The sequence below is a fragment of the Scomber japonicus genome, chromosome 24 (genome assembly GCF_027409825.1).
Source record: "Scomber japonicus isolate fScoJap1 chromosome 24, fScoJap1.pri, whole genome shotgun sequence".
NCBI lineage: Eukaryota > Metazoa > Chordata > Actinopteri > Scombriformes > Scombridae > Scomber > Scomber japonicus.
In genome coordinates, this window is record NC_070601.1 from 5,804,993 (window position 1) to 5,832,032 (window position 27,040).

Here is a 27,040-nt window from a genome sequence, read left to right on the forward strand (position 1 = left end):
GAGGCGAAAGCAAATTTTGACTCCCTGACCCTTGCGCCACTCGAGCTGAATTTCAACCGCTGTGTTCGTCAGCAGTCAAGGAAATACGATTAAGGTTCCAATCAATTTTCAGCCTGAGGTCTGACGATCTTCAGGCTAACACACACCCCTCTCCTTCTTTCAAAACACACACACACACACACACACAGAATACGCACTTTATCGGAGGCCGTATAGAGCTTTGATGTGACGGCGAACTGGGGAGGTGAATAAAGTGATGCATCATCAGAACACACCGGGGCAATTAAAGGTGAAACACTGTCTGACTGGTTAACAAACCTGCAGTTAACGGATGAAAAACTTCCTCTTTCTTCTTCTTTATTGTTTAACTGTCAAATTCAATGACATTGAGACTTCAAACGAACTACTGTATTTCTATTCATTGACACTGCAGTGACTTTGCACAGCTCTAGCCTACAATGACAAATTCCTTCACAGACCTGAAAAAGATCAAAGTACTTCAAACCTCTCTCAAAAGCTAACAATGGTTACTCAAACTTACCCCATCTTGAATTTTTCTCCTTTGACATCGCCATTTTTTCGGAAAAATGCCAGAAACACTGTACAAACATCCCTGAGCTCCATATGTAAAGACATCTGAATGCACAACGAGCACTCTGCTCGTGCAGCTCTATAAAGCCACCCAGACACTATTGCTGAAATGTGGGTCTCTGGGCTAAAATAGGCCATGCAGTCATCATATAAGCCTGAGTGCTTTTCGCTCAATCGACAGATAGCATGGTCAGTCCTGTGGCCGGGTTGCCGAGTCAGCCTGACAACAGATCTTCTGTTCCCATTTTCTACTTGCCGTGTCTCTGGTGTGTCATTATCCGACACTAGCCCTGTCCAAAGACAGTGATCTGGCAAGCAAAGACTTTCCCATATGTCCCACGTTAAGCTCTCTCCAAAGGAGAAGGGCCCCTGCTGAGAGGCAAGCAGGCTGGTAGTCTCGGATCAGACGGGAATCAGGGATGGGCTTGTAGGGATGAAGCTCAACGACAGGGATCCCCCTGTCTTGTCAGCTAGTGTTTGTTGCTTGTGTGTGAGTGTGTTCATGTAGTTTAGTGTCTTTATTAGTGATTAAGAAGCTTTGGCTTCACTAAAATCAACACTTTCTGTGCATGACAAGCTAACACAGATTCCATGCCAGACACACACTCACTCTGCATGAGCAAAGATCACTGCAGGCTATCTCAGATTTCTCTTGCTCGTTGTTCTAAATGTCTAAATGATCATCTCCCCAAATGCCTCCAAATGCTTCATTAAAACAGTTTCTAGAGATGCTTATTTGTTTATTTTAGTAATCGCTCTGCTGCCAATGACCACCTACATCTTTGCATGTTTCACAGCTCGGACCAAGCTGGAGCTGCTGATACCCCCTGCCATGGATATTTTGGCTGCCAGCATTCCTTGGCAGTAGCATATCAGCTACACTGTGTTTGTAGTTGGAATTAAAAATAAAAGCAATCTCCCTGTCAAGTTTTGCTTTGCTGTCTTTGTCACAGAGAATTTGAAACAAATATTGATGGTCAAAATGAAGATAACATCATAAAACCTAGCTTCATGATGTGAGATCAGAGTTAAAAATTGGATGAACAGACATGATCATCAGCCAAAGTAAGGAAAGTACCAGAGATGAGTGGAAACACTGCAGCTTTTCTCTGTCTGACTCTGATCACACTCTCACTTTATCAGTGCTGTCAGAAGCTCAGGTTGACCAAGACCCTCTAATCAGATTTGACCAGTGAACAATTGGAAAATCCCAAAGCTGGGGAAATGATAGGAGAACAATCACCTGGTTGTGCTGCTGAATCGAGGCCATCGGGGGCCCTGGCGTGACTTCTGCATCGCAGCTACAATCGCCTTACGTGACCTCATCGAGCCCCAGAAAAACTGTCCGTTTTGGCACAAGAATATTCCATTCTTCTTTTCACACTCCTTTCCAGCAAATCACTTTTGTACGCCCACCGGATGATTGCCTAGCTTAACCCAGTGCTAAGCCAACTTTATCCTCTTAGAGCTGTTTTGCAGAAAACATGCAAGGAGACCCTTTCTTAGATGTGACCTAAATGTAGAAGCACAAACTCCCTGAAACTGAACTAGAAGCTTTTGGTGAACGGTTTGGTCCAGTTTAGAGCCTTAAGGACAGTTCAGAGTTGTAAAAGTCATGCACATCAGTCATGCATGTTACAGCGGGGTAGCATTACAAAGGTCCTTGGCCTCATGACCACTGACTCTCGTCAGCAACCTTTAACCTTATCAACAAGACACACATGCCACAGAAAAAGAGATCAAGAGGCCAAAGCATTTAGTATGTCCTCACAGTCATATTTCACTCCCATTTTTATGCCCACTGCTGTGAAAACTTTCTTTCTTTTAGGTTTAGGGTTTATCAAAGGACACTTGATTGATGACATTTTAAATTTCTGATTGAAAGATCAGAAAGCTTTGAAACAAAAAAAAGCCTTTTGATAAAGTTTCAAAATTCTACAATGAGACCTGATGTGCAGAGCTGACTGAGTGCAACTGAGGACGAGTCTGTAAAGATTGTATATTAAAAGGGACATATGGAGAGAACCAGATTTAGGTTCTTCCTCTTTCATCCCTCCAGCAGTCCTGCTACATTTGGAAAGATTTAGAGTGCAAATTCATGATGGCCGTCCCACATGTTAACCTCTGGCCAAAGGAAGCAGTTAGCAATGAGGACCTCTACAATAACGTAGCTGGAACCCCTGCATGCATCTCCCCCAATGGGTCACAGGCATGTGTGCTCCACATGTTAGACAGAGACAGAGATAAAGACTGAGGAAGACATCCCACTGGGAAACCTTAGTCATGATGACAGCATGGAGTCCATTACTTACACGGAAAGCTGCCTTTTGGGAACTGGGGATGGATGATGGAGTAGAGGCCAAGGTGGAGGTTAGGGGTGGGCGACATGGATACACTTTTATTATTTTTTATCTATTATATTACTGATTCACTGGTTTCTAATCTTTGGAATTTTGCCTGTTTTCCTTTGTTTTGTTTTTGTTGTGCCAATGGTTTTATCTGTCTCTGAGATCTGCCTCCACCCCAATCTGATAGAGGTCAAAGAATTCATTTTGTGTTGGTCAAAGTGTAGAAAAATGTAAAACAATCAGCAGCAGCATTCCTTTCCAGAAACAGTGTCCTAGTTAGTCTGGAAAATACTCAAAACGGTGTCAATCACCAATTCCTCTAATCACACTGGGTTCCATAGAGACTATTTATTTGATAGAGAGTTCATACAATCAAAATCAATCAAAAAAACTGTCTCCCTGCAAGGTATGTTATTCAAAAAAAAATTCAAAGTTGTGAGCTGCACTTAATTATTGTGGTGGCAGTAGAAATATCAGTGATGAGTGGATGAATTAACATTTTAAAGAGCTCTCGAGTGGATTTTTTGTTAAAAATGTCCATATATTTATAGAGAAAAAAAGCTTACAGTATAAAGCATGATACATAGAGCTTCAAAGCAGTCACTGTGTTTATGTGTCAACCAGAGCAGCTGCCAGACAACCAAATCTATACCGCAACCATGAGGTCAGTTTGAATCACATGCCATTTGGCTTCAGGCAACAATCTGTGAGCACCAGCTTCACAAGCTGGACAAAACAGTCGTGCTATCATGATGTGAGGATGGATGCCCTACTTCTGCAAAAGCTTGTAATCTGACCTCTTTCAGCATGCCTATAAACATCATAACCAGCATGTTTAATCCAAGGCGGAAGTAACAAGTGTTTGTGATAGTCTGACACAGTTACACGCAAGTAAAAGGTCGCCGTTTGACACACAAACCCAGTCGAGTGCTTAGTGAGTGAACTGAGTGTACTCTCTTTTTTTTTTTTCTCTCTCTCTCGTTTTAAATGGGAGATTGGTACCAAAGCTCTCTTATGGGCTGGTAATTTAGTGCAAGTGATAGGGTAGAATAACCCCCAAATTAAGTTCAATCAGACATAATTCCAAGATCAAATTTGGGAATTAAAGATAGGGGCAGAAATGGACCAATAAATCCTTTAAATATGAGGTGCTCCCAAAATAGTCCAGACACCTATTATCTATTTAACAGCCCTCGTCCCCATTGGGTAGGAGTAAGGAAGTGACTTCAAAAGACTGCCCCCCCACCAATCCTGTTAATGACCCCAGATGTGTCGTTTTGAACAGGGGCCTGATTCATCTGGCTAAATCCTGTAGCTGCCAAGGCTTGCAGGGGAGGCCTTTTCGAATGCAGCAAATTAAAACACTCAGGCCAGGCGTGGTTGGATGCTTGGATGATTAGAGGAGAGGGCATTGATCTGCAAACAGAGTGCAATCACTCAGCTTTCCCTCTGAGTGTATTAGCCTCTGCCGGTCCAGCTGTGCAGTCAAGAGTAGTGCAGAGGTAATGAGAGTAGCACATGAATGCATACAGTACACACATATACACGGGTCTGAAACTTTACTCTGCGGACCGTGGAGGCATCTCAACCTGAGCGTGACTGTCCAAACAACACGTCCAGACTTGAAAAACGCTGCCATTCCTGCCTGTTTACATCATCGCTCTCCAACATACATGCGTTCTCACACACTGAGTAATGTGCAGAAGGAATACGCCACTGAGCTATAAATCTGCAGGCACCAGTCATCGTCTGCTGTTGTTGTTAGTCTTGCAGTAAGTCTCCCATATCCTGCCATGAAGAGGGCCCTTCAAGACGGCAATGATTCAAAGTGAAGCGGACCGGGTTGGCTGTAAACGCCCTGGTTTTGCCAATGAGTGCACATGTGTTCTGGGTGACAATGACTTTGATCCAGTGGCTGCGCAAAATATGGTCAAGATGAATTTATTTCCAAGCTACCTTCAGCAAACTGGATAGAACAAAAGTCACAAAACACAAGATACTACAGATAAAGCCAAAGGAAGAGGAAGCACCAACATCAAGATATTGAACCTGAGCTTATGTATGGGTTTAGGAGTGTGTGTGAGCAGACTTGGGAACAGCAACCAACAAAAGGCCTCTCCTTTTCTCTTTCTACAAGTGTCTAATCTCCACAACAGCCAGAGGAATGAGTACAATAAAGTCTATAAGAGGATAAGCATGGTAAGCAAAACAAAATGCAGTGGTGTGAAACCAAACAAATTGCCACACAAGACTGAAAAAGTTTGTCCCATTGTGAGTTCTGTCCACAGCCAAAATGAAATTTGCTGTTCTAGTCATTACCTGAAAACAGCCTCCCTCATCTCCAGGCCAGACGTTAACATAGGGCCCCAAGTGGCCCCCGAGTTCCTGTCTGCTCACCGGTCATCCTGTCTCAGTGTTGTATCACAGCAAGTGTCCTTGCAAAGAAAGGCGAATAAAATGCACTCGATTGATTATATTCCTGTCTCTACAATTCATTTAGTCTTTCACTTTTTGGTCTCTGCAGTAATTTGTTGAAGGTTGATTTTAAGTGCTGTTCCTGATAGTGTCCCCATCCTTTTTCTCCTCCACCGTCCTCTCCTGGCTCTTAAAATGTCTTGCCCATACGGAGTAGTGTGGGACGTCCAGGGTGGGCCGGGGAGGCTGCTGGGCTTTGGGCTTGAGTCTCCCACTAATCCGTTGGAGTTTAATGACGACAGGCCGCACTACTTGCGGTGAAACCCTGGGGGGTTGACCCACGTCAGGAGGGGTTGGGCATGTGACCCACACCAGGCTAAGACCCCAACTGGTTGGGGGAGGGTGTGTGTGTGCATGGAGGGGTGGATATAGGCATGTGTGTATACACCTATGTCTGGAGCTAAGTAGCCAGTCACTTGAGGAATGCAGACTTTTTGATCTCAACCGTGAAAACACAGGCAAGATTGAGCTTTTTTGTGGGTGAAAGTAGAAAAGAAAAGCCAGTTGTTCCAGTTTTGGCGATTCCTGCCTTACATTCAACCCCTGCCAAGAAGTGTAAGCATTACAGGGCGTACGGAGGCAAACACACACAAACAAAGGATGTAAGACAGTGAGATTCCCTGGAGTTCGTCTGGCTGTAGGAGTGAGTGTCTGATGTTTTCTGTTTGGTGTGAGCATGCCTGTTTGTTCATGTGTGTGTTTCTGTGTGTAATACTGTAAAGTCCAACTCTAACAAGCAGCTCATTACCTTTGTCTCATATCATCACAGAACACCTCTGTTTCCCGGTGCAGCAAATCATAAAGGCAGCAACCTGAGGAAAAGGCATTTAGGCAATGTGACTGGATCCTATTTTTGGCAGGGTTTGAGAAATCCATTTCAAATGCTCATTTGCAAAGTGTTTGATATCTTTGCTTTAACATTTGGCTGGCTTTTATCCTTCAAATTACACCCGTTACTAGCCTGATTTCACTTCCACTGTCGTGATTCAAAGCACAACCTCAATTAATTAGCAATACACAAATCAATTGTTGCCTGGGGTCAAACAGATCCCAGTCTATTTAAAAGATTGGATGTCCACTTAACATGATTTGCGGGAATTATCTCAAAAGACACACTGATGAAGTAAGGTTTCTATTCCCCTAATGCGCAACAAATAACAAGTCTAAATCAATCAGGAGATATGGATGAAGGTCTCGCAGAACAAAAGCAGCAGAGACACAAATAATTGTCATCCATTGGTTGACAGCAAGTGTGCACCCATATGAAGCAGCGCCTGTCCGTGTCTTTGCATGTGCTTGTGAGTGGGAGGTATATCCATAAGCCAATAACTGAAAACAGCAGCGCAAGCAGCAGATGCATGTGGGGCAAAGGTTCATGGAAAGACACTTGTCAGTAGCCTGTTGACCGAGTTATCTTTTTTTTTTTTTTTTTGCTGGCTTGCAACTCGCTAATTAAAGTGACCACACTGATGTTCCATCTGCCACCAGGGCACAGCGCCACCGATTATTGGCTGCCATGTAAACATGTTAATCCACTGCAGGACCAGGTACGAGTAAACACACTCCACACAAACACACGTTGGCGGCTTGCTTGGTGCGCTTGCTCATTCACATTCAGATAAGCACTCAGCAACGCTTAAACAAAGATTAAGACTTTGACAGTGAGACTGAAATCCTGTTAGCCTGTTTGTGTGGAGGTGGAGGGAGATATCTTTGTAATTTGTAGAAGGAAAGCTGCTGAACCTTGTGTTCCCCCGGGAGTCACACAACCATTGATGGTGCAGCTCACAGAAATTACAGCAATCCAGCATGATGACAATGAACAACGCTACCAGAATGGCAAAAGCTGAGTGAGGTGGCAAGGTGAGCATCCTCCTTTCGATAAGCACTTTTTTAGAACATAATTGTCTATATTACTGAACCGCAGTCTTAGTACAGCACCAATAGCCGTCTGGCACCCAATGAGAACCATCCATCTGGGCGACCCCTTGCCATGACGACAAATTCATCTGTCTCCATGGGGAAGTGTGCAGGACCCAATCAGGGATAAGCTTTATATATTTCCCTCCTAACAGAATTACAGTAATTTCTCTTGCCCTGGCTGCAGACATCCACTCTCATATTGCTGCTCCCCTATCTACTAATTCACCAATACAGCTGTCCCCTTTTAAGAGCCTTACTAGAAGTGGAGTTCACCGTACTGTATCTCCCCAAGTACTATCACGCTTTCACAGTGTGCAGGGAATACAATATGTCTACACACAGGCCAGACAGGGAGATACTTGTGTGTAACAACCAATCCTACACAGTAAAACCCCAACGCAAGACGTGGACAGGTGCAGCCAGCCATGTTAGAAATACAAAATTGGATTGGACATGTTTATACAGGATTTCATGTTGATTTATATACCTCTGACTCAACAGAAAGTCATGCTACACCCACTGGAAACTACCTGTAAACTATCATTTCATAGATTATATCCCGTATAGCCTGCTATTGACATACCAAACAAAGGAAAATTATGTCAAAATGCTGTTATTGGTCTTAAAAAAGACACGAGCTGCTGTCTCACTCACAGTAAAAGGCTGTGGTTGTATCTGACAGTTCTCCAGTGCAAACAGTAATGTGATGCAAGGTGTTGCTTTTCCAAGAAAAGAAGACGGGGTGTGAGGAAACTGAACATAAGTGAGAAACACCATTGAGCTTAATTCAGCAACATCAATGGAACATTTTAAATATGTGATAAATCTTTGGAATGGCTCTTAAATATTTTATTCTTCCTTTAGCGTTGACTCTGCCCTCATCTGCACTGCAACACTGGGACCATTAAAATGTGCAGGATTTTCTCCACTAACTTAATGAGAAGATAAGCAGTCAATGTGAAATCCTCTGGACTTTTTTTTCTTTCTTTTTTGCATAAGTAAAGCGCTGAATGCCTATCGCCTAATTATGGCATCAACTCAGCTCCAGCTCTTGATTTGCCATCCCACTCTGTCACACCTCAGCGGCCGCGAGGTGGAGAGCAAGTTCATGAAATAGAGGTTGTTGAAGTTATGACAAGAGCGTTGCTTGACCACTTAACGCTTTTCTCTGTCTCACAGCTGGAGTCATATGTTGGCTCATCTCTTACTGATGAGAAGGTCAAGTGATCAAGACAAAAAATCATTCAGACAAAATAGAGAGAACAAAGACATAAGGAAAAGCTAGAGGGTTAGGGTTAGGGCTAGGAACTTGATTTCAATTCTTAAAGTTATAACGAGTACTGATTGCAAGAAATTACTTTGAAATATCAAATACTTTTAAAAGATATGGCAGATATTGTTTGTTCCAAATTTAAGATATATTTCTAATCTTGATATCTGATTCCTGTTGGCTGGTGGATGTCTACTACGTTTGTATAATGTAGCATAATGATGCAACTGTCTGATCACTGGCCTAAATTGATGTTCCTTTAATCTGATCTCGACATGTCACATGCTGCATACCTTTCCAGTGGATAACACTGCTTTTGTGCAGCAAAACCTGTTTGGTTAATAATACGGTTTGTTGAAATGTCACAAGAAATGTTACGGTGTTAGAAGAATCACAGCTACCTGGAAATATCTTCTATTTTTAGATGACATATGGTTTAGAATTCAAAGACATCTTAGACATAAAATGGACTCAATCATTCAAAAGAAATAGTAGGTTCTGTTTGTGATGATGATACTTCAATCACTGTCTGTATATTCTATAAAATGTTCAAATTAAGCATCATAGGAACTGACTGACTTCCTTTATCAAGTACAATTTTTAGCAGATAACAGATATTCAGTGATGGTAAACACCAACTGGTCATAACAAAAAGCTTAGAGGGTATCTGATTCAACAATCCATTTTCTTCACCCACTTACACCTGCTATGTTCCTTACGGATGAGATGATCCTCAATATCATGAAAGCAACTTGACTTAAGGATCTATTTGAGCCATTGTTGTATTGCACCTCACTCAATGTTCAAAGTGCTGCTACATGTGTCAATTTTGGTTGAATAAGGTCAGAAACAGGATTTGAGGGTCACTGTAGATCTACAAAAGTGTTATATACACTATTGGCTCTCAGGCCATTTTCACCTGGAGAATTGCTGCTGCAGTGAGACCACCTGCGCTCGATCCAGCTCTGACTCCTCCGTCACTTCCCGGAGACGCTTCTCGCTCTCCAGTCGCAGGCGTCGCTCTTCCTCTAGCTCGTGGATCAGCTTTTCTCGCTGTGAAATAACAGAAATAGAAGGAGTGTTACCTGTCAGCGGTGTAGCTCAAGAGATCATCCCTCATAAACCCTGGGTCATATGCTATATTTATGGTTGGTTGGTATGGTTTATGGCTAAATTCCTTTCAGCTCTAGAGATGCTATAATCTGTAGCTGACCTCTGATCATCCTTACAAAAGGGTAAGAGAGTTTCGACATCCTTGATGAAAGGTGGACACCAAACATTGTTTCTCCACAGGTAGTGCTTGTAAAAAAAATCTGATCTGGTCATATTATTCAGTAAATAAACGAATAAGGGCATGATGACATTTAAGCTGCTAGGTTCCAGCATTCCAGGCATTTCTTGCAGTAGTTTGTTGCTACTTTGAAATGTTCATAATGAACCTCCCCTTTCTTCTGTCAGACAGAAAGTTCACTCTAAATGTCAAATAACATCACCGAGCCTGGTCTCCCATACCTCAGTCTTCCCCTCCACTCTTCCTTTTCATTTAATTTCAGTGCTGAGCTACCATATAAAAGACATCAAGGTCCTTGAGCCTTTCACTCACTTTCTACATAAAATGCTCACCAATGTAAATGTAGGTATGAACAGCATGTTTCAGCAATCGTCGTTCTTTCCCCACACACCTACTGTGCTCTGTTCTTGCATATTTGATTTCTTTTTACAGACTTGCTGCTTGGTGACCTTGCAAAAAAAAGGTGTCAGAAATGAAGAGGCTCGATTTCTTCTGCAATTAAGGCGCTAAATCAGTAATTTACAGAGCTATCATGGAGGTAAAGTCTACCTCTCATTCCTTTCTCTCTTTCACATCACATCCACTTCATTTTAGTGCCATTCTAGCAGTTTCCAGTGTGAGATCTACTTCTGAGGCTTGGTTTGTTGAGTTAACCCCATCATCCTCATGAGGAACTCTAGGTCTCCGCAGATCACACGGCCATTTTTATCTGCCCTTTTTCACCAGAGACAATTCCAAAATTAAAGCTCTTTTTCCAGTCTTTAATTGGATTCTTCTCTGTCTGAAGGCCTCGGCCATCTGTTCCCAAAAGAGGGCTGTCCTCGCCTCAAGCCAAACTTCAAAAGACCATGGCCCTGCACTGGCACACTGGCACCTTGAGAGGGAAGTCTGGCACTGAGAGTGAGTTTTTTTCAGTGACAAAGTTGGGAAGGAGATTTGAGCAACCAGATTTTAGCTGATAAAGCAAACGAGCGAGGGTTATTCTCTTACACTTGCAATCTGTACATGATACTACTGCTGTAATAGCAGGCTCTATTTTCGTAGCTGGTTTAAGTGATCAACTATCTGTCACTATCTTGTCAAGAAAATCAGCTGAGTTTAAAATATGCGGAAATTGGTTTGAGCTGAGGAGACCACTAGGGGAAATTGGGGGAAAATGATGGGGAAAGTTGCTTCTTTTGCAATCCAATGTTCTCTGCTGAATAAGACATTTGAAGTTGAAGTGCACTTCATCTTGTTTGTTCGGCTTAACAGACAGTAGATGTTTCTTTAAAAAAAAAGAAAGTTGAAGTGTTAAGTCATTATGACTGTCTACAAAGAAGTCATGCTCTGGTTCTGAAGGCAGGAAAGGATTATCCTGTCAGTCCTTGGTGAAAGATTATATATCATCATCTGCTGTGAAAGGTGAGACCAGAAACTGCCACAGAAAAAAAGAAGAGGTCAGTGATGCCTGCTCAGAAGACAATTCAGATTTAAATCATTTTAGTCAAGAAAGTTTTCTCAATCTCTATCTCTTCAATCTCTATCAGTCTCTCTACAGCTTGTGTTTAAGTCTTGAAGTTGAGCGCCACTCATCACTCAGTCTAAGACCAGTACTTTTTCACACACAAGCATTATGGGGACATCTAGTGGTGGAAAAGAGTGAGAGGCGTTTATGCACATTCAGAGTGGAGAATGTGTTCAGGTAAACATCTATTCATTTAGTTGGTTTATGGGCAAAACATCTCTGAGATGATGTTGTGTTTTAGTTCAGTGTATCATCAAAGCATGCAGCCATGATTTAATGCAGTGCCATAAAACCAAATTGCAAAGAAAAACGTCAAAACAACTGGAAAGCACGTCAGTAGTTACCTAACACATTTTTTAAAAATCACCATATTTAACTGTGGCCATACTGTCTTGTATGCAACCAATAAACAACCATACTTTACTATATTGTAACTTGGCATAAATTCTGTCACAAATGCAGATTTTAACTGGCTGGGGATGGGGGAATATTAAACCCAAGTCACCATTAAAACCAGTTCTGGTCCTCACTGAGGCCATAAATTCATGGCTACTATGTGGAGCGGCTCTTTACACAACAGGGAGGCTCCCCCTGTCAGGAGTAATGGCCTCTGTAAATCCAGCCATACAGAAGCATAAAGTACAACATCCCCCTGCCAAGAGCTGAACCTATATATCTGGACTCAAACCAACGGTTTTCTGGCTCTTCTTCACCTCTTCTCTATAAAGAAAATGAGCCTTAAAGTTGAAGGAGGAAGGATGAAGCATGTTACAAGCATGTTAGTAATATTTATTTACAAGGCCTGGTACAGAGACAACATTATTTCCTTAGTACAGGAGGATGGAAATATGTTTTAAATCATTCAAACATGGCATAAAAGCTTTAAAAAGCAGCTGAACCAGCATCTAGTTTAGCTGAATTTCACCTCAATGCAAAGAAGCACAAAGGCCTTTTCTTGCAGCAGCGTATGTATTAATGTATACAGTATTGTTCAGCAACTTGGCCTGGATTCTCACAAAAGAACAGTAGCTTTAGTCCTGATTTTTGTTGCCCACATGGCCTAACAAACACCCCAGGCATAAACCACCGCTATGTGACTGCTCTGCTGACAGAGTCTTGCCAAGAACCTCAATAACAAGACAGGATTTATAGCCGACGTTGTACTAAAAAGCTTTCTATTGCTATTGTTCAATATAATTTCGGCAATTTAATAAGGCCCAAGGCCCTTAAATCAAACATTACCATATCTTTATGTGGCCAAAAATCCCAAGCAATACATTACCTTTTTTTTCAGTTTGAAATGTTTATTTTCCACACCAACTTCATGGCTTTTGTTTCTGTGGTAGTGAGTATGCTAATTGAAAGCATATTCTTTAATGGCTACGAAGGCAACATGCCTTTAGCATTGCCCTGGGAAGATATCTCTCGGTCCCTCCCATCTCTCTGTACTGAGATGGGATGTGATGAAAACCTGCTTGGCAACTTTCTGTGAGAACATTTACTCAAGTTAATCCAATGACTGAGGAGATAATCCTCTCACTTGACTGTCTGTCATGGCTGGTTGCGGTGCACTACCCTCTTTCTCCTGTGGAGGGCAACATTTTCCTGGAATAAAACCGGCAGCTACATCTCCAACAAAGCCAGCTCTATCAAACAATACAGTCATTGGAAGAAGCAATATCAAATGGAATAGGCCAAGTAATCTATAAAATGGCCTGGGGAGGATTTTACATCAGTCTACTGAGCCATATATCTGAAACAAGCCCAGATTGGGTGTTTCAGGATTAAATTTGACCTCTGTCACAGACGAGGCTGCTTTCATTTCCTGGTTGATAAAAAAAAAAAAGTATCCATCTATATATATGACAGAATTTATCACCATCAACATATATAAAAGCTTGAAATTGAATTGACTGCAAGGTACTATTGATTTTAATACACTAAAAATATTGAAAAAATCAAGGATAAAAGATATTGCAAACACCTAATTTATGAGTTGTACATTTTGTAACATACACTCGGTTGTGCTGCATCCCAGTGAGCTTCCTCCTTGTTTGTTCTGTAGCGAATAGTATGTCTAAAATTGTATTAGTTGCAGTGGAGCCCAGAATGAAGCTGGCCTCTGTAATTGGACAACATTAGATGGTAATGGTATTCATCCGAGCTGAATTACTAGAAGACTCGAACCCCCCTGATACCCTCCAAGATCCACAGAGGACACTAAATTAATTAGAGACCTCTGCCTTTCCTTGTTGTGCCTGCAATGTTGTCTCCCATAAAAGAAAAGCCGCAGCACAATGTTATCAGGTTAAGTGCATGTGTGTATACCTCCGATTCTGTACGTCCATCCACGGATGTCCATCTGCAACTGTATATGTATGTGTTCATGCAGGGTTTGGGGTACAGTTTGGGGGCCAACCAGCTCAATAATCTCTTCATTACACAGAAACCCCCTCTGTTGGAGCTCTTTGCCTAATCAAAGGGCCGGGAGCGGATCTCTGGCTCTCTGCTAAAGCAAACATCAGGGACACAATACACCGCGCAGGTTCCTCATTCATAAATAAAACATGCCACTAGGCTGTTTGTGTGTGTTTGTGTGTGTGTTTGTGTGTGTGTGTGTGTGTGTGTGTGTGTTTGTGAGCTCATCAGCAAGACTGAATTCAAATGAAAGTGTAACATGAGGCGGATTTGGCTGCCTGGCTGGCACACATGATGTGTTTGAAATGCCAGGTCCGATACGCCACGCTAAAGACAAATCAAGCATTATCAAGAAGACAAAAGTGTGCAAAATAATGGGATTCATGTCGTAAAGATAAAAGGTGCATTTAAATTAAATGTCATTCAAAGTATTTCCCTTCCGAGGACATTAATTATGATAAAACACCTGATAAAGAAGTCTAAAGAATAATTAAAGAGATGGTGTTTCACTATGAGAAGAAACTCACAAGAACATATGTTTTCTTACACGACTTAAAGAAATAAGGTTGAGTCTAAAGCGTCAGTTATTCACTAAAAATCTGTGTCCCGTGTCCCCCAGGGCTCCATCAATTCAATTATTATGGAGAGCCACTACATTAGAGTGTACCACTTCTCTCTTAGACAGCCGCCGGCACTATAGCAAATAATACACACACACCCCAGGAATATGCTAAATCATATGAGTGGCCCATTTATCATTGCCAAGGGAGCTCCCCCACCCCACCCACGCACTCCGAGTCATTCAGTCACACACAAACACACTCTGGAGAGTGGGTGAAAGGGACGGTGTGGAGATGCGATTTGGGCCTGGCTGTCAGCGCTTGTCACCCGGTGAATGTGCCGAGTGCTGGGGGGACCCCATCTCGGCCCTGGCCCCTGGCCGTGGCTGATAAGCCCAATCTGCAGAGACAGCACCTGAGTCCCCCCAGTCCCCAAACCACCACGCTGTCACACATCTTCCAAACAGCTGTCAGAAACACTCTGTGGAGGTCCCTCAGCACTAGAAGTCCACGAGGACCAAAGCCCTGTCTCACTGTCTTTTAGAGAAGGGAACCCTTCCAAACACTTCTTTATCTGGTGAAAGCACACTACAGAAGATGTCCATCTGAAAGGTGCTTTTAATGGTAGTTTAAACATGAATTCATCACTGTCAAGCACACTATGATACCTTGGTCTAATTACCGCAAATTAATTACACCTAACTTAATTAATTACAGTGGTATTGAGCTCAGGTTTCACAAAGATCAGACTGCCAATCACTTGCTCTCCTTATGTGACTTTACTCCGTTTACAATTTTCGTGAGAGTAGGAGCAACTTTTTTCTATTTATATGCCACACAGACATCCAGAAGACTTCTTCCTACTCACAAAATGTAAAACTTAGAAAAGGAGCAAATTCTGTCAAATGAGCAGCTGGAACATGGGAGTGTTTGGCATTTTTTCTTGAAATGAGACTTTAACTATTCATTGATTATCAAAATAATATTGTCTGTAGAGCTACTAATCAATAAATCGACTAATCATTGCAGCCCAACAGTAGATGCAGTACAAAAGCTAAAATTGTTTACTACATTTAAAGTAATTAAAGCCATATTTGTATAAAAATCTACAAATTCTTAAAACAACTGACACTATTGGCCAATACAGTTATTTCAAATGCAAGGTTTTTTGGGTTATCATTAGGAATAGGGAGCTAAAGCACTTCCAGTATGGATGTAATCACGAGGGATTCATCAGTTAATTGCATTTTTCAACTCATCTCAAAAGATAAAAACATTCCTGACACAAAACCTGAAGCTGGATTATCAACAAGTAATTAAACCTACTGGCAGACTTGTTTCATCATAGCATATTTAACATGCAAGGACAACTGACTGGGGTCTCTGGGGTCTCCCAAAGAATGAACTACTGTAACAAACAACCATCACAGCAATGTGTTAATTTATTTCTTCTCAAAACATTGTTAGTTATGTCATTAATGGCATCTGAAAAACCTATTATTTTTAGGAAAGTCAAAGTTAATTTGCATATTGTTTAAAATGGAAAACTTTTCTTTAATACAAAATGTAGGTTTTATCTCAAGTACAAACTTTCTATTAAGCCTTCAAAATGACTGACAGAGTGTCCTTATTCCCTCTGACAATGTGTAATACTTTATATTAGGATCCATGGCAAACATGAACTCAGAAAATGGTTTCATTGATTAAAACTGCATTGATGGAATTTGGTGCTTTTGACTGGGGTTCCCAATACATTGTTATTTTTAAAAGACACTAATCAAAAGAGAAACAGAAGACAAGGATATGCAATCATTATGAAGAAATTGGTTAACAGTCATGAAAAAATTGGAATCTGACAAAAACTATACCTCTGGGGTCTGTACAGTAGATACCCCAGTTGGTAGAACATAAAATAGTTGAGAAGAGTATTAAGCCCCCTCGGTTAGCCAAATTTTACTTGATGCAAACTATGTTGAATACAGTCTTTTAACACAAGAGTGTATTTTCATGTACAGAAATAGCAGATTCCTATCTTGGCTTGGGGGCCTGTTTAACCGTACTGTGCCACCCGTTCCCACTTTATATTCACACATGCAGCGACTTGCTTCTTATCTTAACTTAATTTTCTACATGAAATACTCTGGAGAAATCTGATTTTTAAATAACTGAGTTACACAAATAAGCCAACTTGAGATTTTCTTTTATCCTTCACATATAAGCTTCAATCGGCCGTGAACAAATCAAACGCTGTAATCAACCCGAACATCCAGGGAAATAACTGTGTGAATCTTCTGTATGTTTGAGGTTCATATCTGTTCAAGCTCAGATATCACACAGCGTCCACAAAACCCAAAGAAAAATAAAGCTAGTTTCTCTCAAAGCCAGATAGTTTATTTTCACATGTTGTTTAGACAGCCGTTTCCAGTGGTCATAATCTTACCTAACAGTTTAAATGCCTTTTTAATAGAGAGCCCAGCCCCCTCTGCAGTGGAGGCAGCACTGCATTTACGAGCCTACATGTGGACTTCTGTTTTCTCCCTGACAGGAAACCCGGCATCCTGCCCCTGACGGACTTAGAGTGGCATCAAAAAGAAAGTGGGAGACAGAGAGCAGCCCCGCCATGTACCACGCCTCTGGGTTGGGGTGTGAAGAATTCCAGAGAAAACCTACAGCAGCGATGAGGCTGTGAGTGAGCGGTTTTGACTCGAGACAGACAGGGAAGGCTTGTTGGAAAGAGACTGAAGCCTGTACAGAATAAACCATGACCTGTGCTCTATCAAACGCAGAACAGGAAATCCAATGTTTTTCTTGTAAGAGTTTTAAAGATTGTGCTCTGCGGCGCAGGCCAAAAGCACCATGTCCGAGCCCTGAAATAAAAGTTTCAGAAACAAGCGGTGGTCTAAGACAGATAGATCTGGTGCTTGTTAGATCATTTCAAACTAATAACAAATGCATCTTGTGTGGCCACGTTTGCGGCAAAATGCTGCACAGATGCTGGGATTCATTCCTCGTGTTTAAACAGTGATTGAAAGGTTTCATGTGATTCTCCCCAAATGATCCATAACAACAAAAAAAGGGTTGTAATTTTGCGTTGCCAGTGGCCGTTACGCTCCACAACAGGAGACCCAATTAAAACAGGCACTCCTCAGTAAACTGCGTTGTTAATTCTGTTTCATTTACGCCGCGCACAAAACGAGACCTGCAGGCTTACAATTGTGGCAGTGTGTTCTAGCTCCTTTTCACAATCATAAAAGATGCCTTTCACATTCTATTCTTACACAATGCACAAGTAATGGTGCAATATAACATGTCCCTGCGGAGATGCTCAGCAGAAGCAACCGGCATAGGACTGCAATGGGTGGCAGTGGAGCTTTCTGTTCCTCTGATCGCGTTACACAGAAGACACTAATAGATGTAGAGAGGGAAGACCAAGGCAAGGAACAGAGGCTGTTAAAGAGAGGCATCAGATACAGAGGAGGGGTAGCGCCACTTCAAAAGTCTATTGCTGTTTTAATCTGTCTCTCTAGGTTAGCCCCTTGGCAGGCGAAGATGGGGGGTTGGTGGAGAGCGAGTGGGCATGGAAGTGGGCGTCGGGTTTTGTGGGGGTCTGCAGGGGCACAGTCTGCGACTGGTGAGCAGTTCCCACTTCACATCACCAGCACTTTGACAATTATCTCCTTGATGCAGCAGTCTCTTTTTCATTTCTATTGAGGAACCGTGCCTGAGCTCCGAAGCCTCCCAGGAATGCCAGCGAGAGAGTGCAAGGGGACTCCAACGGGGATAATCCCAATTTCAAATGGAGCTTAGTGATACCCCCCCCCCCCCTTCTTTTATTCCTCCATCCCCCACCCTCACCCTCCTCCTGTCTGGCACAGATAACTCATCCCTCTCTCTCAACCTTGTGCATGCGCAGACGCACACACACAGCAATTCACACACCCCTCTAAAGTAATAATTAGCATGTCATCTACTCGTGTGAGTCTGAGAGCTGGGTCTTCAGTGGAATGTCACAGCGTGGAGAATGATATATTTTTCTTGGGCTGCGCTGAGGTCAGAGGATACAAAGGTTACTGTTACAGAAGGAGGTGCTGATACACAGGGGTGCAAGCCTCGAGGTGCAAACAGAATTACATTATGTACACAAAGGTATAAAGGAGAAGATAAAGCTGAACTCAGTGCTTTCACAAATTGAAAACTGGATTCACAAGCAACCTGTTTGGCTGGATACATTTCAATCAGTTGCTGTCAATGGACCAAACAACTGCACTGAGATTGATTGAAAGGCTCTGATATGATTTGCTTAAAGCTTGAAACAGAACAACCGCTGGATTGTGTGATCGTAGATGTAGGAGTTTAGCTAAAAAATTGTGTGAACTATCAAGGAAGTGACTCATATACAGTTACACAAGGTGAAGGTGAGAAGAAGTTAAAACAGAGGTGTGTCACTCCATGTGTTTGACATGACCTCATTCAGTAACAGTAAACCTTAGTGACCACATTCTTTTTGGCAGCCACCCTTTTGTTTTAGCTTTCTGTCATTATGTATGATATATGAGGTCTAGCTGCAAGCTCGACTAACAATTATTCACACCGACTTACTCATAAGAAGTCCGTGTGAGTTCTAAGTAAAACAGACAAACAGGTGTGAAATTGACCTTAAATGATCAGTTAGTCATCATTCAATGTAAAGCAGCATAACTGCCTACAACTCTGTCTTCTCTCTCTTCTGAAAAACAGTACAGACCACATGACTGTGTTGGTCACGCGGTGATATGGAGTGTTCATCGGAGGATGCACGCATTCCATTCATTTATATCCACCCGCTGTGGAAATCAATACTGGACCCTCTTGTTTCACGTACACATGCATGACTCTGGTGACTGTATAAAAGAGTCACATTGAGGTCAGAGAGTCAGGATTGTGAGTGAGCGAGGGGAAATAGGTCTTTACAGTATTGTTCAGGAAATGCTCTGGTTCTTAGCGCCAATACTTATCTCATTTTACATTGAATTAGTCAACTGTACATTCACTGGTTCAATGTGTATGTTTCTGAGCTAAAGCAAAAATAGATGCAAATCTATCTCACAAGGTACAATCCCTTCTCTGTTGCAGCTACTGTGTTTGAAATAAATTCAAGCCTCAATGACAGAAAGCGTCTGCTGTGCTGAAGTGCCTTCAAGTAAAACACTGAATCCCTGCCCAGCTCCAGGGGCATTGCTCTGTATCTAACCCTGTGCTTTGACCTCGCCGACTGTGAGGAGAGGCAAGAAGAAAAAACAAACATTTCTCCTTCAGGGATCAATGGAGAATCACACACAATGGTGCAAAAATCTCAGAACGTATCAGCCCTTGTGTGTTGTTGCTTTAGGCCTGCTGCCATGAAGAGAATCAGAGGCGTCGCTGGGGTGCAGTCAAACAGCTGGGCCTGTGGTTCGAGCCTCTGCTCAGAGGCTGCAATCAGCTGAGCTTCATCACATGGTTCAACTTTTCACTTTCTGACCTCCCTTAGATAAATATACTGTATGCACACGTTCACACAGACAAATGCATACGCACACATCTCCACCCTCTGAATCATTTTCCCTGCTTATACACGTTCCCTTGTAAAAGAAGTGAAAGCACAACATCAGCAGCCTTCGCTAAAGCCTTTCACAATGCAGTCATGACAACAGCAACACAGATTTAGCCCCAGCTGCTGCTTTGTAATGTTACACAACCTGATCATGCATCTAAATACCTGTTGTTCATGCAAAATGGCTGCACAGGGAATCAAGCCTCAACACTTTTAGAGGACCAAAATATATCACAGAGCACCAAAAACCAACAGAAAGCTGGCATTTGTGGCTTTGGTTCTTTTCATGTATACCTTAATCATATATAAGTAGTAATTTTGTTAATTTTACACTATTTGGTACTGTTTTTATGCTGAATTACTGTAATTCAGTATAAAATACCTACTTATTCATGCAATTGTCTTCTTTAAGATCAAATGATGAAAGTGTTGAAACAATAGATTGATTTTGGCATACGTGACAGCTTGGGAGAGGTTGACAGTGTGTGTGTGGGTGTGCGTATGTGTGTGAAGTGAGCACAATGTGGCTTTTTTGGCTTTGTGCAGATTACAGGGCGAGCAGTTCCACTGTACTTTACCATTGTTCCTTCGCTTTTGCTCCGTGCGACTTCCCTCTGCAGGCGAGCCACGGCCAGCTTTTCCCTAAACAAAAGGGAGATGAGAGAAAGGGAGACAATGAAGAGTGAGTCGACGTGTGACACAGTCAATCTGGTCACCAATATGTTTTGCATTAAAGCAACATCAGTATCCATATGTTGTCAAGGAGGAAAACACTCATCATGGAACTCCAATAAATCTTATCTCATCATGAATCTTAACTTGCTTTAAAAATATAATTCAATTTGTAACATAGAGAGTGACAAAAAATAATAGTTGCAGGTTTCACACACTGTTTAAACCCATTATCTCAACAAAGCGTGTAATACAACCGCCGATCCACTAGAGGATAACATGTCAACGTTTTGCCTCACTGGGACAACGTGTAAGCACTACAGTAGGAGGATTTTCTAATCTGGTGCCTCTTTTGACAGTATTTGACAAGACCATTACAAATCACTGTTAAAAATAATGTGTTATGGTGTGCCAGTGCTGTGGTTGAGGTCTGGTTACCATGAAAACTTCTTGGTTAGAGTTAGGGAAAGATCATGGTTTAGATTAATATTATTACTTGAAACTTGGTGTGGGCTACAGTTACTACTTCCTTAAAGTTAGTTGGAAATGTGACACGGATGTTAGGATCTACCAACCCACCACCTTATAGAGACATCTAGACATCTAAACTGTGCCACTTAACAGGCTCTTTGAAAGTCGTACACGCACGTGCTTTTCACACCAAAACGAGACACAACATGGTATCCTCTAGTGGATCAGCAGGTGTATTACACATGTTGGCGTGATATTAGGCTGGTTTAGTCACACAATCACTTCTCTTTTCTATCTTCCTCTGTCTTCTGCCCCAACAGCAGAAACCACACAGGCCTTTCAGCAAATCAGCAGATACACGCACACACACATTCATCGAGGAGACGGGGTTGTCCGCTAACCACGCAAAACAGAGAGCTTGCAGTTCTGTCCAGACAGAAATAGCTCAGAGGAAACAAAAAGCAGGGCATCCTCGTGCCAGACCTTACACGCAGACACACACTCATAACAGACTCTCTCACTCCCACCCTCACTCTCCCTTACACACACACACACACACACAAATACACACACGTGAACAAGACTAAACAAAGAAATAGACTGTGCGCGTCCAATCCGTTTCCCACGTGAGGGCATTCCAGACTTTAATGGGATAAATCTTGGCACACTAGCACGGATAATAAAGAACTCTGTTTTATGGCCTCTCTTGAGGCATCACAACAACTGAAACTCTCCTCTTGGATAAAACAACCTGCATCTGACAGTAAGAGATGAGACATATTTCATTTGTTATAAGCTTACCATTTGATTTAGTCTACATAGCTACCTAAGAGGGAAACCTTAAACTGACAGCATAACATGTGTTTGAGTCTTCATAATCTGTGCGTTTGACCAAAAGTCATTAATGTCAAATACTGCATAAGTATTCAAAAACATGTTAATACATGTATTACATATGTCCACACACTGTCTTGTCACACAAGAGGCAACGTGGGCTGGCTGATGTCTTCCAATTATCCCCCTCACATACATAGCTAGGTATGCAAATGAGTTCATTAATTAAGCATAATGAATGCATCATTGAGCAAATATATACAAGATAGGTCAACAATTTTTTTTAAAAATCTGTCTGTAAACAGTCAGGTGCACAAACAAACTTTGACATGTTCTTGCTGTAGTCAGTCCTCTTCATACAGTCAATTAATGGTTCCCTTCATAGTGTACTTATAAGTGATGGGGGAAACATCTACAGTCCTCTTTTTGTGCAAAAATGTATTTAATGTTTTATTGTTAGAGTCTTTTTACTGACAGTCCCTCCTTTTGTGACTATTCTTGCACAACAGGCTGGTCAGGAAAACACATCAAATTACAAAAAAAACACTAAAATCACAATGAAATAAATAGTTGGTAAGAACACCCAACACCAGTTGTATAGCTCTGATAAGAATGTTCAAAAAGGAAAAAAATAAAATATAGTCAGTGCATCTATTGTAAATGAGGGCAAAGCTGAGGGGTAAGTTTGAAATGTCTGTCAAAGTGTTATCCTTGAGTTACTGTGCTCACACAAACACATCACACAGACAGACGCAGCCACCTAATAAGGGACTGTGGGACCTAATAAAGCAGTGTATACAGCAGGCAGACACAAGTAATCACAATCTGGTGTGTATTTTTCACATTTCTGCAGTGGATCAGACACCCAAACCCCCCCCTCCCATCCTCCCCCAGACCCCAAAATAACTCATGACTAACGTCTCCTCGTCGCCTTTGACAAGACATCATTGTTTCTCAGCCGCTTACCTGTCGGGAAATACCCTTGGTGATTAAGAGACAGCTGGGGACGTATGCTTGACGGATGAATCGTCCGTCTGGACTGCAAAGAGCGTGCTGAGCTACAAGCTAACGCTGCTGGTGGAAGCCATTCCCTTCCACCACCTTCCCTCTAATGGGACTAGACTGAATTAGGCAAAGCAGAGCCTGGCACGCCGATTGTGAAACATACGGCGCAGTGGTGACAAATCCGGGAAGAAGTCAAGCAAAGTGCCGAAGCAGTGAGACAAGGGGGTGTGTTTGGGTGTGAGTGTATTAGTGTTTGCATTAGTGTTGTGGGGCATTTAAGTGTGATTGTACATTCATGAATTTGGGTGTGGAGGTGTGTGGATGCATTCATAAAGGTGAATGTGTTGTTTATGTATGTGCGTGTATGTGTGAGCACTCATAAATACATGCCAGAGCGTGTAAGTGTGCAAAAATGCAACAAATGTGTGTGTAAAAGTGTGTGACTGCATGCTCCACACCTGAGACTGATTAATACACTCATGTTCAAGCAGTTACAAAATGTGTCTCTTCCCATTACCACACAATATATGCTTACATTATTACACTACCTTAAGGGAAAAAAAGAAGAAGAAGAGAGGGGGGGGGCGGTTTCTGGAACTTCTCACTGCAGATATTGTTTTGTTAAACAGGACTTGCCTGGCATTCTTCCAGTCTGTGTTATGGCTGAGCGTCAGCCCTGTAAGGGGTTAAGTTTCAGGCCACTTATGCACAGGCATGTTCCAGGAGCAACGGGGCATGAGCCAACTGCGCCCCAAGAAAATCATCGCCAAATATAGAGCAATTTGACATTCTGTGTTAAACATAATTATAGTAATTGGCACAAGCAGTAGTCAAAACAGTATTCCGCTGCAAAATGCTCACCGGCGACGTTTGCATCCAATTGGCGCTGGCGTGGAATTATAGGATACTTGAACAGCATTCAAAGCAATCTGTAATCCGCTCTATATATACCGAGTGTGCTTCCAATGACGTAATTCGCTCTGAATTTATCATTTGCATTTCCAAATCGATGGGAGACGTTTTCCCGCTTGCTCGCATTGTAAAACTTTTAGCAGCTGTGTAAACCGGCCTATCAAAACAGTCAGATGCCACACAAGAGTCAAACCCAAAGTGCATTGTGTAGAGTAAGTTTATCTCGTGCCATCTCGTGCAGAATAAGTTGCTGAGTATGTAAAGAGTGATGTTATAATGATGTTTGGGAAAAAGTTAGCGGTGGGTCTAGCATGTTAATTATGATGTTTTCATTTTCCCTTTAATGCCTGAATGCTTCATCTTAAAGGATAATTAGAGTTTATTACAATTTTTGGGGTCTTATTTTTGTATGTTTGGCCATCATTTCTATCAGATATGATCAAATTGTACTCACCAAACTAATTACTGAGATCTGGGAACAAACATCACTGCAAAGAGGCCGACAGAGCAAGAAACACTAGTGGTCAGACGTTCAGCCGGCAGTGAAGCCTGATTATCTAAACCGCTTCACTGGGAGGTCAAAAAAGTGAGCACACCGGCTATGTCTGTAATACTCCCTCATTGCAAAGGAAAACTGTGTACACACAACTACAGCAAGTACAGTAGGTCTTGGTTGACCTAGAAAGGCACTCTCTGTAAACTGTGATGAATGTTAACAATGGACAATTTGGGTCATTATTTTACCATTATTTGGCCTCGATTTTCTTTTCCAAATAAGTTTGGCTAGTCTGGAGTGTATTTGCAGCCTGTCAGATCATCTTACTCTATGTTTTCTTGCCTCATCTGACTTCTTTTGGATTGATTTTGATGATTATTGTCAATATAATAATACACAAAACTGCAAAAACACGAGATCCATGTTGTAATAAATCGGAATTGTCCTTTACAAAAGAGCTGCTGCTGCTGATGAGCACGACAGAGAGGAATAAACACTTCCACATTGGCAGGATGTTCTGCAAAATTGAGCACATAAGCCATGTATCTACTAGTATTCATAGCTCTATATATAGTTTCCAATGCAACAACTGTGCACATTGTGTATACTTCACAATTGAGTTTGACTGAACTGGGATTATTTCAAGCTACAGTCCATCCAAGCATGTGATGAAAGCACAAGCTGACAGTTGACCATGTATACATTCCTCCTCCTGCTCTGCTGTTTTTCTTCCTCTTTGAGCCCCATTATAAAGCTTGGCTGAGTCAATTCTGTCAGCCAATCATAGACAGTGTCGACATGGACCTCCAGCAGTTCCCACTGACCTGGAATCACCTGATAGCACCGGAGGCCTTACCGGCGGAAGGGAATCCCGCCGAGCTTCGCTGGTGCACGCCAAACCAGCTGGTAGCCGCAAATACAGCATGCACTCAAGTTTGCTCTGGTGTCAGTGTTTCTATGCATCTAAAGTTAATGCGGCAAGAGGCAGCTGGTAGAAGACCTTGGTCATGAGGATATATACATTTCTTCCAAGTGAAAGACCAATTACATTCCCCTTCATAGAATAAGAAAATTCTCAGAACAATAATTAAAAGCTTTCATAACTGATTGGAAGCTCACTTAAAAGCTCCAATCGCTCTCAAACTGATTATTGATTGATTGCTCTCAAAATACACAGACTAATGCTTGAAAAAAGTAAAACTAGGCTCTCTATTTTACTCAACTATCAAACTCCTATAATAGCTTAAGAGTTATGGTTTAAAGGATACTGATTGAGCCTTTTAAAACTGATTTTCTTCATTTCTGAAAGACTACAAAGTGTGGTTTAGAATATGTATCTGTAGTTCTCATATCCTTGGTTGATATCATCTGCTGTCCACACACACACACACAACCACACACACACAGTTTCTGCACCACACACATCATTCCCATTCTCTTCACACGCGTCTCTGGCAGCATCAAACGCTACATCCACTCCTTTGAGATATGGCAGACAGCGCAGCGCAGAGTGATCATGACACCAGTCTCGCTGCATTCATAGCAGATCAACCCTGTTTCCTCCTCACATTCTCCCTGCTCAGACTCTGTGTAAACCCCTCACTCTTTTTTCCTTCCAGCTCACGTTGAGACAGCGAGCCGACTGTTTGCTCCAGAGTGTCGCGGCGGCATGCAAAGACACGATCTGTCAGGACCGAGGGAGGATCAATCATGGCGAGAGCATTTGCCAACCTGAGCTGACATGTTGGACCCATGGCGCTTTGAACTGCATTGTGGGAGGCAGGCGTTTAGCTGTGTTTTCATGACTGTTATCACAGCTCCTTTCATACAGGTGGTTTAATCCATTGTACATTGTTTGCTTTTAACATTAAGCATATAATGAAAGAGGGAAAAAAGTGCTGTCTCTTGTGTTTTGGTTTCCTATTTCCCTCGCAGTACTACACACCACCTTATTATCAAGTGTGGTTAATCTCTCCTTTGTGCATAAAGATGTTAACAGATTAAACATCACATACAGCTTCAGCTTTTTCCCTGCAGCAGTAACTCAAACTGACATAAATACACACATCAGGTTATATATATATATAAAAGATGCATGGATATACACACCATCTCTCCAATAATGTCACTGAGGCTTATGTGGAGCTAAACATTTCAATCGTTCTTAACCACAAATGTACACAGAGTGGCTGGGAGGGATGCATAAATGTTTGGATGTCAGGCAGAGTTGCCATGCATTTATGTATTAGTGTCTGCACTCCCGCTGGGTTAAGAGCCCTGACATGCACGCAATCGCCATGGCCCACATCGGGGAGCCTGTTCAGGGAGACTCTGGCTACATTTTGGCACCGGCTTCGGACCGGTCATTCCCATCCTTAATCCTCCTATGGCTGTGTTATGTAACCTTCTGCACCGATCCAAAATTTCACCCCTCAACCCCCCCAGTGTAGGACAATGAGCTTACCGAAGCGTTTGATAAGTTATAACATCCAACTCAGTCTGACAGGCAAACACAACTGCCAGAAAGGTTAAAGTCGAGATTGCTCTAAAAATATCCAAATTTGTATTTTTAGATTAAAAAAACAATCATTTTTACAGCTAGTACAACTTGGTTTATTACCTCCCTGTCCCTGAATGGCAAGAATCTAGAAGTTGTGACTCCTTAAGATTAAAGACATTTTTTTTAAACAAACAG

General features: G+C 42.0%; 1 protein-coding gene across 1 annotated transcript in view; it reads right to left on the reverse strand.

Annotated features, from left to right (window-relative positions):
* Window positions 1–27,040, reverse strand: part of LOC128354493 (nck-associated protein 5-like) — a 128,850-nt gene that overhangs the window by 41,265 nt on the left and 60,545 nt on the right. The window contains exons 4-5 of the mRNA XM_053314718.1: window positions 20,534–20,597; window positions 9,527–9,660 (exon numbers count right to left, since the gene is read on the reverse strand). Coding sequence (XP_053170693.1) covers window positions 9,527–9,660; window positions 20,534–20,597 — 198 coding nt within the window. The remainder of the gene's footprint in view (window positions 1–9,526; window positions 9,661–20,533; window positions 20,598–27,040) is intronic.